A 12,643-nucleotide genomic window follows, 5' to 3' on the forward strand; every position below is an offset into this window, starting at 1 on the left:
GGATGTGAGTCCTTCCTTTGACACAGACTGACTGTGGGACTCCAGGCAAGTCCCATAAGGACTGAGAGTTGCAAAATGTTTGTGGTAGCCCTCTCTGTAGTGTCAAGAAACTGGAAACTGAGCGGGTGCCCGTCAGTTGGAGAATGGCTGAATAAGTTATGATATACAAACATTATGGAATATTATTGTTCTATAAGAAATGATGATTTTAGAAAGATCTGGAGGGACTTCATGAACTGATGTTAAGTGAAATGAGCAGAACCAGGAGATCATTGACACAGCAATAACAAGGTTGTACAAAGACCAAGTCTGACAGACCTGGCTTTTCTCAACGATGAAGTGATTCAGGGCAAATCCAATAGACTTAAGATGGAAAATGCCATCCACATCCAGAGAGAGAACCATGGGAACTGAATGTGGATCAAAGTATGATTTTTTTTGTTTGTTTTCTGCTTGCTTTCTTTCTCGTGGTTTTTTCCCTTTTTGGTCTGATGTTTCGTGTACAACAGGACAAATATGAAAATAAGTTTAAAAGAATGGCATATTTTAACTTATATTAGATTGTTTGCTGTCTTAGAGAGGGGACAGTTAAGGAAAGGAGGAAGAAAAATTTAGAATATAGAATCTTAAACAATGAATGTTGAAAACTATTTTATATATATTTGGAAAATAAAATACTATTGATAATAAATTTAAAATTTTAAGTTAAACATTAAAAAATCATTTCCATACAAAGCAGAATATAAAAGATTCATTATATGAAATCATAAATTTTTATTTTATGTCATTTTAAATATATGCATATGTACATGTACATATCCATATATAAGTATAATAAGTTCTATACATTATTTTTTTTAAAAGATGAGAAGTTGCAGAGAAGATTCTGACATACATTGGTGGAGGGAGTTTCTTTCTCTGGGAGTTCCCCATACCAATGAAAGCACAAACCTGTTCCCCTTTCCCTATAAATAGTGATTAGAAATGCTTTGTTATAAGGAAGTAGGGTGGCCTTCCAGGATCAGAGAGGAAGGGAAATGTCAACCACAGAAAAACAAAAGATAGCCACAAAGATATTTTCAGAACAATGACTAGAAATAATACCCATCTAAGGAAGGTAACATCAGGAAGTGGAAATGTGAATCGAAGTGCTGAGAGTCTGAACTGAATTGCCTGTGAGCCGTGGCGTGGGCTCTGCCTCCTGCTGTGGCCTTGGCCTTGTCCCAGGGCCCTCTCTGCAGGTGGTACAAAGCTCCCTTATCTGTGAGATGGAGAGGCTGAACAAAATGTTCTCCCTTCCAGCTTTAACATTCTGTCCAGTGCCTGAGCGCATTTGCCAGAGGTAGGTTGGATTCAGTGGTCTCTGAACTTTTTTCCAATTCAGATATTACAATGTGCTGGTGGGACTTGGCGCCATGTTGTTAGTAAGTGGCTTGGGGTGATTTCTGTTTCATAAAAGTTGCCTACATATGCAGGCGCATACGTGGGTATAGATACGTATACACATAGTGCCCAATAATTAGTCTCAATCGGTGAAACTCGACTGTATTTGGTGCCCAAGGAGGGGACTGATCCTGGCAACTTGCCACTCTTTAGTGACACAGGGAAGAGTTCTTCATCATAGGGAATTACGCTTCTCCTGCTACATTCTGTTTAGGGAACCTTGGACCTCCCCTCTGAGTTTCACTTCCCTCCTTTGTAAAATAATGAAGGGGTCAGACTAGAGGGGCCTTACGTCCTGTGTTCCACAGATACTAGCCAAGGATTTGGGAACTCTAAATGGATCCAGTTGCTGCCATAGTATTATAGACCAAACTCAAAAGTATATATGAAAGGCCACCTTTATTTTTCATCTTAGAGCATCTTACATTTTCCAAAGGACTCATAACAACACAGGGGTGTTCAGAGTGCATACTTTATCATCCCAATTTATATATGAAGAAATTGAGATTTGTCAGAGACTTAAGAGACTTGCTCATAATCACAAAGCTAGTAGATGTCTGAGACGGGCCTTGAATTCGGGTGGCCAGACTCCTAAGACTAGTACTGTTGTGAGCGAACAAGAAGGTTGTCCAGAAGTGCTCATTCATTCATCCATTCATTCATTCATTCACTCTTTCATTCTGTGGGCCATATAATCCATAGTATTAGCACCTAGCAAAATGTGGTAGGTCCATGCTAAGTGCTTATTATATTTGTTGAATTGAAAATGTGTGGCCAGCTCCCCAGGCCGGTGGGTTTACATCCTCGGCCGTGCCGTATCACTAGGTAGTAGTGAAGTCCTTTTGTTGGACTTGGGGCTGAGACGTTGGTCCAAAGCCTTTCTCTTAATACGGAGTGGCTGGATGATCTCGGCTCAGTAAATTCCTTCCTCTCTTGGAGCTTGTTTTTTTTCCTTTGTAGATGGAAGAAATATAACATTTTTAAATCCTATAATCAGTAAATTATAGCACAAGATTGTAATAGAATATCGCTATCTATCTGTAAGCTATGGTGACTAAGCAGAATTCAGAGAAGCACAGGAAAATGATGGGTGGATAAATGTTTAAGTGGATGGACTGATACAAAGTAGAATAAATAGAATCAAGGAAATAGTATACATGACTACAACAATGTAAATATGAAGAACAAAACATAGCAAAGAAAAACAGAATACAGTGTGATTATAATGGCCAAAGTAGGCCCCAGGGAAGGGAATAATAAAGGTACCTCCCTCTCTTCCTTTCAGAGCAGAGGGCCTATGGGTATAAAACATTGTACATCCTGTCAAATGTGGTTGTGTTAGTTTAACTGAACTGCCTTAGTCCCGCTTTCTTTTTTTATTCTTTATTACTGAAATGAAGGTGATATAAAGAGGCAATCAGTAAAAATGATTTTTTTTAACAGATCCTATGGTCAGCTTTGTGAGTCAGCTTTAGTTAGCATTCCCTGCCCATCAAGGCCTGTAAGCACGGGCAAGGACATTTGGCAGCTGTGTCGTGAGAGCCACAGGGTCATCTCCTCAGGGGATGGCTTGGACTAGGCCGTCACGGAGAAAGACTGTGATTCGCCAGAAATAGAGGAAATCCCTCACCTGATCTCGGCTCTATTTACACATACGTGTAAAGCCTTGCACTGAAACCTAATCTTCAGAACCCCTTTGCCTTGAAGCTTCCTGATGGCAGCCCTCTCTGGCCCAAGCCTGATTCTGCCTTCCTCCTTCACTCAGGCTCCCCGGGCCTTTTCTCTTGTGGCTAAAGCTGGTCTTAGGCCTCAGGACAGTGGCCATGAGGTGTGGAACAATAAAAAGAGAATCAAATTCGGGATCAGGTTTTGGATTCAAATCAGTGAGAGCCTTGCCATACACCTAAAAGCCAAAGGCCTGAGAACAAGCTTTCTCTATGTCTTCTCTGGGCCTCCACTCCTATAAAACAGTCTCAGTCACATATGAAGTACTTCCCTCATAGAGTGTGGGCCTAAGGGAAAGATGTCAACTGAGTGATCTCGAGTAAGTCTTTGCTCCTGCCTGAGTCTCAGTTACCTTGTTTATAAAATGTAATGATGGCATACAGGACTGTTGGGAGGAAATGCTCAAGTGTCAGGGAAGTGGGAGTGACTATTGATCACAAAAATATCACTGAATGCTCCGAGGAATCCGTGACCTCGTTGGCGTTGGGTATGTTGCCCATGAACACAGCCAGAAACGCTGGGCCTTCCTATCGCGTCCAGATCTCGTGCACGTCCTCCCACGAGTTCGTCACAATGTGATGGAGCCCCTCTGCCCTTTCTCAGGCCATGCCAAGGGACTCATCGGTTCTCCCTCATTCTCACCATTGTTTCACGTCTCTTTTCTTCCAATTCTTCATATCGCATCTTTGACGGTAGACTCATCTTGCTTCTGTTTGTTTTGCAGCCGACGGGAGCAGAAGTCTGAGCGTGGATTCTCCACCCATGGCTCTCCCACTGTCAGACCCCAATGCGTGGGCCACCGCAATGAATAATCTCAGGATGGCACCATTGGGAATTGCAGGACAACCCATGTTGCCAGGTATACTGCCTTCTGTCATTCTTGCACGTCTGTGTTGGGCATCCCGGAATACAGGATGGGGTACAGAGTAGGGCTCCTGTCTCATTTCTGCCCCTCACTAGCCATGCAGCTCCAAGCAAGCTACATCTCAACCTCAATTCCTTCATGAGTAAAATGGGGAGAACAATCCCTATAGCACCTGCCTCAAATGAGACAACAGCTGTCAGGTCTACGTTCACCTTCAGCTTTCCCAGTCTCAAAGTACACTGGGATTTAGGGGAATTGGCCTGTGTCGATATTGCTCATCATCACCATTTTTGTCATCATTGTCATCGGTTTGACCATGATGACGAGAGTCCTTCTTTTCCTGTGAGATAGTAACTTTTGCCAGCCTTTGACTAAGTAGATGATACGATTAGTATAGATGGTGCCAGAGGGAACCCTGACAGAGGAGCTTTAAAGGGGCAGGGAAGGTGGGCCTAGGGCCGGCTGAGCCAAGTGGCCTCCTTCAGACACTTGGGAAGAGGCAAGCGGGGTCCTTTCTCTGTAACATCCAATAACTGCACATGTTTGTAATGCCCAAAGATCCCACTGTCTGGAGCAGAGCTAAGGCGAGTCATATCGACCGGACCAGATTCTGTGTGAAGCTTTGAAAGTGGGCCAAGTCCCTATCCTCAAAAAACTTAGTCTAGAATGGGAGACTGCATGTAAATAAATAGGCACATACAAGGCACAGACAGAACAGCTGCAAGGTAACCATCGAGGGAAAGGCTTTAGCAGCTGGAAGTGTGCAAGGTCTCTCATACAAGGTGGTGTTGGTTCAGAGGCTTCAAGTAAGCCTGGGACTTTAAGAGGAAGAGGAGGAGTTGTATTTGATTTTAGAGGTAATAGGGCATTCCTTTCAGTGTCCAGACCAAGCTACCATTCTTAGTCACAGCCTAAGATCACATTAGTATTTTCAGCTGCTAGGAGCACACCCTGGAGTCCTATTGAGCCTGTAGCCCACGGAAACCAAGCTAAGGCAAGAAAAAGGAAGCCCTTCCTCGGAGGCTCTTCCAGATGCAAATGTAGCCCCCTCCACATTATGCGTCATAAGGTACCGTTTTGTAAAGTCATCGGCAGCCTGTAAGGTGTCCCCAAGTCTTGTTGTTTAGACCCTTCAGGCATGTGATTTAGGAGCCCTTCAACCTGGCTCCAGGCAGTACCAGTAAACAGGAACTAGAATCCTTCTACCCCCCCCCTCTTACCCCTCGAGAACCAATCAGTCACAAAGCACTAAAGGTTAGAAGTTTGACCTTTAAGACTAGAAGGACCACAGAGATCCACCAGGCCAGTCCCTCCATTTTAGAAATGAGGAGACTTCCCAGAATCCTCCTGTGAAAGGGGAACTTCAAGTCCAGGTGTTGTCTCGTTCAAAATTCTTTGCTGCCACCATGCTGTGGCTTTTCTAAGACAGCTGCATCCCTCTGATATTTATCACAGTGAATACCTAACCAGGAGTTGTACTCTCTGGAGGGGACTTGCATGAGTCAGAGGGTGGCCTGATTGACAGCTCCCCATTCAGCTCTGCTTGGAGCTTCAGTTTTTGGACTCCCACGCTTAGATAATGCCTCATTTTTAAATCCCCATCAGCTAAGTGCATGTGTGAATCCCCCTCAGATTGAGAGATCTGCAGAGTGTGGAATAGTGGACTGGGCCCTGGAGTTGGAGTCAGCTCCAACCTGTGCATGCTGGGGGATCTTGGGTAACTCAGAAAACCCCTCAGAGCCTGCCCTTCCTTACCTGCCCAGTGAAGTTCATAGTACTTGTAATAACCACATCATCACAGGGCTGCTGAGAAGGGGCTTGGGGTAGGATAGAACTATCAGCATTATCATTATCACTGCTAGCTTCTATCTCAATATCATAAGACATTATTCCTGGCTTCTTCCTTTTCTCTTCTCTTTTCTTTCCCTTTTCTTCTCTCCTTTCTCTACTCTTCTCTCCTTCCTCTTCTTTCTCTTCTATTTTCTCACCTTTCTCTTCTCTCCTCTTTTCTCTCCTTTCTCCTTTTCTCTCTTTTCTCTCCTTCCTCTATTGTCCTTTCTCTTCTTTCCCTTCTTTCCTTCACTTTGCTCTCCCTCCACGTGCTCACTAGACAACAGAGGACTTCTCAGTGCTCCCTACTCAGGGCTAGAGAGTTTGGAAGAAAGCCTGGGGGTGGCAAGGGAAAGTAACAGAATCACCACCTGAGGAAGCTCTCAAAGGGACTTCAGAGATGAACATCCTGAAGTGACTCATCCAAAGCCTCCTACCCACGCAGATTCTCTTCTGGAGAAGCAGGAAGTCTTCTGATCTCCAGTCCACAGCTCTCTTCCCAATTTCACACTTGTTCACCTTCATGTTAGCTATTCCCTGGATGTTTCTGGAAATGTTAGCCAGGCACCCATTTCACAGACTCTCAGAGATGTCATCTAGTCCACTCTACACTGGAACAAAAATCGCCTTCTGCCATGCCTGATGGGAGATGGGGGGAATTCACTACCTCCCAAGGTAGCCTTGACTTTGGCTTTTGTTATAAGGAAATTCTCCCTGTCATTGAGCCAACATCTGTGTCTGCAACTTCTACTTCTTCCATATGACAGCCCTTCATAGTACTCGGAAGATGGCTTTCCCAGCCCCTGGGCCCTCTCTTCTCCACTTCCTTCACCTGGTCCTTGAAACACTCTTGATAGACTAGGAGCTAAAGGGTTTTGACAGCCTTCCAGAAAATCACAGAACCCAAGCTTACTTGGGGTGAGCCACAGAGCTCTCATTCTACTCCTTCAGCCCAATCGCAGCCCGTAGTCTTTGGCTTTCTTTCATGGACAGAAGGAGTTGGTTTCCTGGATCCCCTGGTAGAAAGTTTTCAGCACTGAACGTGATTCTCCCATTCTCGTGTGCCCAGATGTTCCGTCTTTGCCCGGTGATCCTTGGTTCTGAAAGTATCTTTGGGGCCTTAGAGAGATAAAACTTTGTCCACAAAACTCACGGGAAAATTCTACTGAGATGCTGAGCAATTTGCACCTTATGTAAAAACTCTCAGTAGAATTTTCCCGTGAGTTTTGTAACAGTTCAAAAGGAATGAAAATCTTTTTTCCAGGATTATGTGACCCATTTTGAATTTTAATCTTCTAGAGAATGCTTTAATTATGCACATAGGCATTCGAACAGCTTCCTTGGGAGCACAAATCCAGCTCACCCGGCTGAAGGTGTCTGGAGAGCTTGGGGGCTGACGACACGTCATGCCTTAGGCCTGCTGTGGCCGGGTGGCCATCATGTGGTCATTTAAGGAACCTGCAGAACAACTTTTTGGGAAGGCAGAGAGGGAGGCCGCCCTGGCCAGCTGGCTCTTTGAAGAGGCCCTGATGATGACTTCCCATTCCCCCAAAGCTCTCCCATCACATGGCCTGCTCAGACAGTACCCTCCTCCTCTGCCCAGCAGGAGTCATTTCCCTGACAGAGAGCAAAGGCCGAGAATGGGACTCAGCAGGCTATTCTATCAGCAGAGGGCCTGACCTGGGTGAACGGAAGAGCTCGGTTACGGACAATGACAGGCAGGGGAGAGAGCCAGGATCAGGAGGGCCTGAACTCACACTAGTTGTGCTACTGCTCCCTAGCCCTGCAATTTTAAAGAAGCAAAGCTTCGGGGCTAGAAGGGATGGTAGAAAGTTGTCTTGGCTAGCCCCTCCTCCCAGTGATCTTTGAATCGCCACATCTAAAGGCCTCTTCTCCATCCTCCTTCTCAGCTTAGTTGAGACCCACACTTGTGCGCACACACCGTACATATACAAACATACCACATTTGTACACATCTCCTACACCCCACCACACAGACCCACATACTCCATCACCCTTACAAACACAAACCAAACATACACAATGCTGTACACGCAGATGCCACTCACACATGCATGCTTAATGCTCTTCCTTCTTCCAGGCTAACCCTTCCCGAGGCTTCTAGGCGATCTAGATGGGGCCTGATCTGTAGCCCTCTCCCCATGTGGGTTGCATCAGAAGAGACCCCAGTTGTTCATGTGACCATAGGCAAAGCTCAATGGGGATCTGAGGGCTGCCCTGTCACACTCTCAGTTGCCAAGAGCCATCTGTCATGTAGTCTGCACCTTCCCAAGTTCCTAGTGCCAGTAAGGCTATAATGCTTCATTGCTTCCTAGACTCTGTCATCTCATTAGTTGGGTATTCCTTCCTCGGAAGCAGATGACAGCCCTTTGATGCCTTAATAGATGGTTTCACGAGTTAGCTGTGATCGAGAAGCATCGTTACCTGGTACATGGCTTCCTAGTGATGAGTTTCTCTCTGCTGAGCTAGGCTAGGCCTGTCAGTTTGGCACCAGGCCCATCCTGAAAGTCTTTCTATCACGGGATCACCTTTCCCCCCCCCCCCCCGATCCGGGACTTTGTTGGCATCGCCTGTGAGAGAGCAGGATTATCTCCTTGTCACCCTGAGGCAAGAGGGGAACATTTCAGTGGAGGCAAACAGCATCACGATAGGCCCCCCCGACGGGATGTCAGGCCAGAGGCTCTGGCTCTCCCCACCTATGGATATCGTGGACAATAGTGGAAAGAGCATCAAAGTCAGGTCTTGATTCTGTCACTTACTGACGAGCTTTGAAACCTTGGCGATCCCTTTGAGCCTCAGTTTCTCTGCTTTGTGTAAAGTGCTTATAAACCATTTAGCATCATGCCTATGTAAGGGAGGAAGAGGACTATTACAGGTAACCTTCCAGTGTTCCCTAGATCACTGGGGCTCCCCATCCCCAGAGATCAGGGACAACAATACAGTGACCTCCTGCCTTTCCTGAGAAACCATCTCCCGAAGGCCCCTACTGAGGACAGGCCCCAATAACATGTGTTTTTCTTTGTCTCCCCCTTCTTTTAGAATTTGATCCAGGTCTTGGAATGATGACGGGAATCCCACCGCTCACACCCATAATGCCGGGTTTGGGCATCGTTCCTCCTCCAATTCCTCCCGACATGCCAGTGGTGAAGGAGATTATTCACTGCAAGAGCTGCACTCTTTTCCCACCAAACCCAAGTAAGGAACTTTCCATAAAATTTCTTTCTCACATGTCTGGATACCTGAGAAATGCTTGGCTTTTCTAAAAGGAATCCCTACCCCAGACCCTCATAAGGTGCATAGGCGCTTACCCTTGCTACAAGGGGCAAGTGAGACAGGCAGAATGACGAATGGATATTATTTTAGGCTTTCTGGATCTAAGGATGGCTAGTACCTTTTTTAGGCTTTAACACATAAAGCTGTCTTCATGATTTTAAATGAATGGTAAGGAAAACCTTTTCTTTGGCTACAGAGAGAAATAATCGATAGAGTGGTCAGTGAAACATTTCGTTCGGTGTAATAACTCCTCCTTGTAGTCAGTAAGCATTGATTAAGTACCATCTGCATGCTGGTGTTTTGCTAAGTGCTAGAGATCCAAAAATCCACAAAAGATAGTGTCTGATATATACAATGTATACAACAGACAGTTCCCTGCGCTCGGGGGCTCCCGGTCTAAGGTCAGCCCACGTGTCAGTACTGGACGCATTTGGTCTTTATGCACTTACCCAGTGCACGTAAGAAAAGATACATAGTGTTAAACCAATCAGTCTTCAATTTTACTAATATCAGAGTACAGATATCTATCGTGGGATGTGACTCTAGTATCTTCAAATTCAGGTGACAAAGGCTGAAAGCCATGTCAGTGGCTAGAAAGCCAATCTCAGTCAGGACCTGGGTTCAAGACCGCCTTGTGACCTGTTGTCTGTGCGATCTGTGCCCCTGGTCATTCTCTAAGTCACAGGAATGGTGCTGAGCTGCATGTTTATAGTTTTCTCACCCAGAAAATCACAGGTGTAAACTAACCAACAAAAAGAGTTGGCCAGTTCCTAGGCCGTCTCCTGCAATGGCTGGTGAGACATGTAGGTAACGGGCGGACATGCGTCTCCTGGCAAACACCACGTATCGTTCTGCAAAGATACGATATGAGGTTAAACTGCTAATTCACTGGAATGAAGGAAAAAGGAGGCTGCATCACAATAGGGTTTCCTTAGGAGAAAATCAGAGTTTGGCCTTTCCCTCAAAAGGGGGCTGACATCAATACAACAAGCATTTATTAAGTGCCTACTATGTGCCAAGATTCAGGTGCTGGGGATGCAGAGACAAACTGAAACAGGCCGGGCCCTCCAGGAATTTGCTTTGTATGTTACATGGTATCCAATTGATCTTTCAGAATATCTGTGGTTTTAAAAGATGGTTTTTTTCCCTCCTAACCAAACCCCAAATCAGATGCATTATGGGCCCAGCCATGTGACAGAGTGACTGGCCCACCTCCTTCTGCAGTCACTCACACTCTCAGGGATGGCTTTGATGCCCCTTGTCAAGAGTGAGTCTTTTCTGGTGACATATGTCCACTCATTTAGGTCTAATTCAGGCTCCATGGAGGCCATAGTCCCACGGCAATCCTGAGATTCACCTTCAATTTGCTTTCAGAGTTTGTTCAGTTGTTTGGTCTCGGCCTGTGATTGCATTGGAGCAGTGACCTCCTGGAGTGACATGGGGGATGACCAGTGCAAAGAGGGGAGCCTGGGAATGGAGGCAGGAAGAGGTGGAGCTAGAGAAAGGGAGGAGGCAGGAAGAGGCGGAGCCAAGGGAGGGAGGAGGCAGGAAGAGGCAGAGCCAAGGTGAGGAAGAAGCAGGAAAAGGCAGAACCAGGGGAGGGAGGAGGCAGGAAAAGGCGGGGCTAGGGGAGGAAGAAGGCAGGAAGAGGCAGAGCCAGGGAAGGGAGGTGGTAGGAAGAGGCAGGGCCAGGGAAAAGAGGAAACAGGAAGAGAACCCCAGCTAACATTTCCTTCTGCACCCTCATTCAAAGGGTTAGTATTCCTGGCACTTTAAGACATTGTTTTTTGCTGCTGTTTTGATAGTGTTCTCTTTTTCCTGGGTCAAGACAATATTTAGCATTCGTTTTTGCAAGATTTTGCCAAATTTTTTCCCTCCCTCCTTCCTTCCCTCCCTCTTCCTAAAATGGTACACAATTTGATAAAGGTTTCACGTGTGCCATCCTGTAAAACGTATTTCCCTATTAGTCACAGTTGTGAACGAAGAAACGGGTCAAACAGGAAAAAGCTTAAAAGAAAAGTAGGCTTTGAGCTGCATTCTGAGGCCATAGGATCTTTATTTGGTTATGGAGAGCGTTTTCCTTTGTACTTGTCTTGGAGCACTGTGTTGATGACAAAAGCGGAGTCGTTGTAAGTCACATAGCTGACCGTGGTACGGTGTTGTGGATACGGTGTACGGTGTTCTCTTGGTTCTGCTCGTTTCACTTTGCATTGAAAAACTCTCTAATCTCTATCTTGCCTCAGTTTCTCCAGCATTAGAGCATCTGCTCACACGGGTCTTTCTAGGTTTTTAAGACAAACATTGCTAAAGATTGTGGTGCCTCTGTAATACCCTGAGAGGTAGGTTTAAGGGGGGAGGGGCAGTAATTTTCCTGCCCGTTTCCACAGATGAGACGGGTATCAGGTTCAGATATGAACACAAGAGTGACCGTGAGGGGAAATAAACTTCCTGGAAGGGGCTGAACCAAGGTAGGGGGTCTTAGGGAATTGCCAGGACACATGGTGTTAAGTGACTTGCTCAGGACCATACCACCAGTATGTATCCGGGGTAGGATTTGAATCCATGTGTCTCCTGACGCTGGCCATGCCCCGTGGGCTTGAATATCTTTGCAATGTGTCTGATTGCTCAGCAAATAGCTTAGAGAAAACTAGAGTTCATTTTCTTCCCAGCTTTTGGGATCTAAGCCCTGTGAACAGGGAGCCTAGATGAACGTTCATGATTCCTGCCTGTTTCGTTTCTGCCTTTGTACCCCAGGACCAGGTTCCTTGCACCTAGTAGGTACCTGATAATGTCCATTTGCCATGGAGAAAACATTAGGAAGCAGGTTTTAGTTGTTGGCTGGATGCCCAGGAGCCCAAGATCTGGAGCAGAAAAGGCCCCTGAAACATCCAGTCAGCATTGTCCTACCCAGCTTTACTGCTGACAAGGGCCTGAGGCCTTCTGAAGCACCCCACCTCCCACCCGCGTTTTACAGAGGAGGAAATTGTTGCACAACAACTTATCCAAAATCACAGAGCTAGTAAGGGGCCGGGCTGGACTTCTCCACAGCTGCTACATTATATTAGCTCCTTGTCTGAAGGTGAGAAGAGCAAGCCCCCCAGGTAGAAAGTGATTCATTGTGATCAAGGGGGAGATTAACATAGAAAGCAGGGTGAGACTTTAGGGATCTTCTGAACCGTCCCCTTCATTTTACATTTGGGGAAACTGAGGCCCAGAGAGCATTCCTCCTCAGTAAATTGTGTAGATCTGGAAGATTCCTTGGAGGCCATCTAGTCCAGTGAGGAAGTCGAGGCCCAGAGAACATGAATGCCTTGCTCCAGGTGGTATAGGTAGTGAGCATGAGACAGGTTTCATACCCATAGAGGAACATAGGGTGGGAACCCAGGGCCCCCGCCCCCATCCAACACTGTTTCTATCACTCCCCGCTGCCTTCCACTCCAGAGAGCCTGAGGGTGGCCACAGTAAGGTGGGGGAGTTTGGAATGTC

At 46.2% G+C, this 12,643-nt stretch overlaps 1 protein-coding gene across 8 annotated transcripts in view; it reads left to right on the top strand.

Moving 5' to 3' along the window:
• ENOX2 (ecto-NOX disulfide-thiol exchanger 2) overlaps nt 1–12,643 on the top strand; it is a 305,006-nt gene that overhangs the window by 239,209 nt on the left and 53,154 nt on the right. For all 8 annotated transcript variants that reach the window (XM_051969238.1, XM_051969240.1, XM_051969239.1 and 5 more), the window contains 2 exons: nt 3,893–4,027; nt 8,924–9,079. In XM_051969238.1, coding sequence (XP_051825198.1) covers nt 3,893–4,027; nt 8,924–9,079 — 291 coding nt within the window. The remainder of the gene's footprint in view (nt 1–3,892; nt 4,028–8,923; nt 9,080–12,643) is intronic.

Source organism: Antechinus flavipes, chromosome X (assembly GCF_016432865.1).
Source record: "Antechinus flavipes isolate AdamAnt ecotype Samford, QLD, Australia chromosome X, AdamAnt_v2, whole genome shotgun sequence".
NCBI lineage: Eukaryota > Metazoa > Chordata > Mammalia > Dasyuromorphia > Dasyuridae > Antechinus > Antechinus flavipes.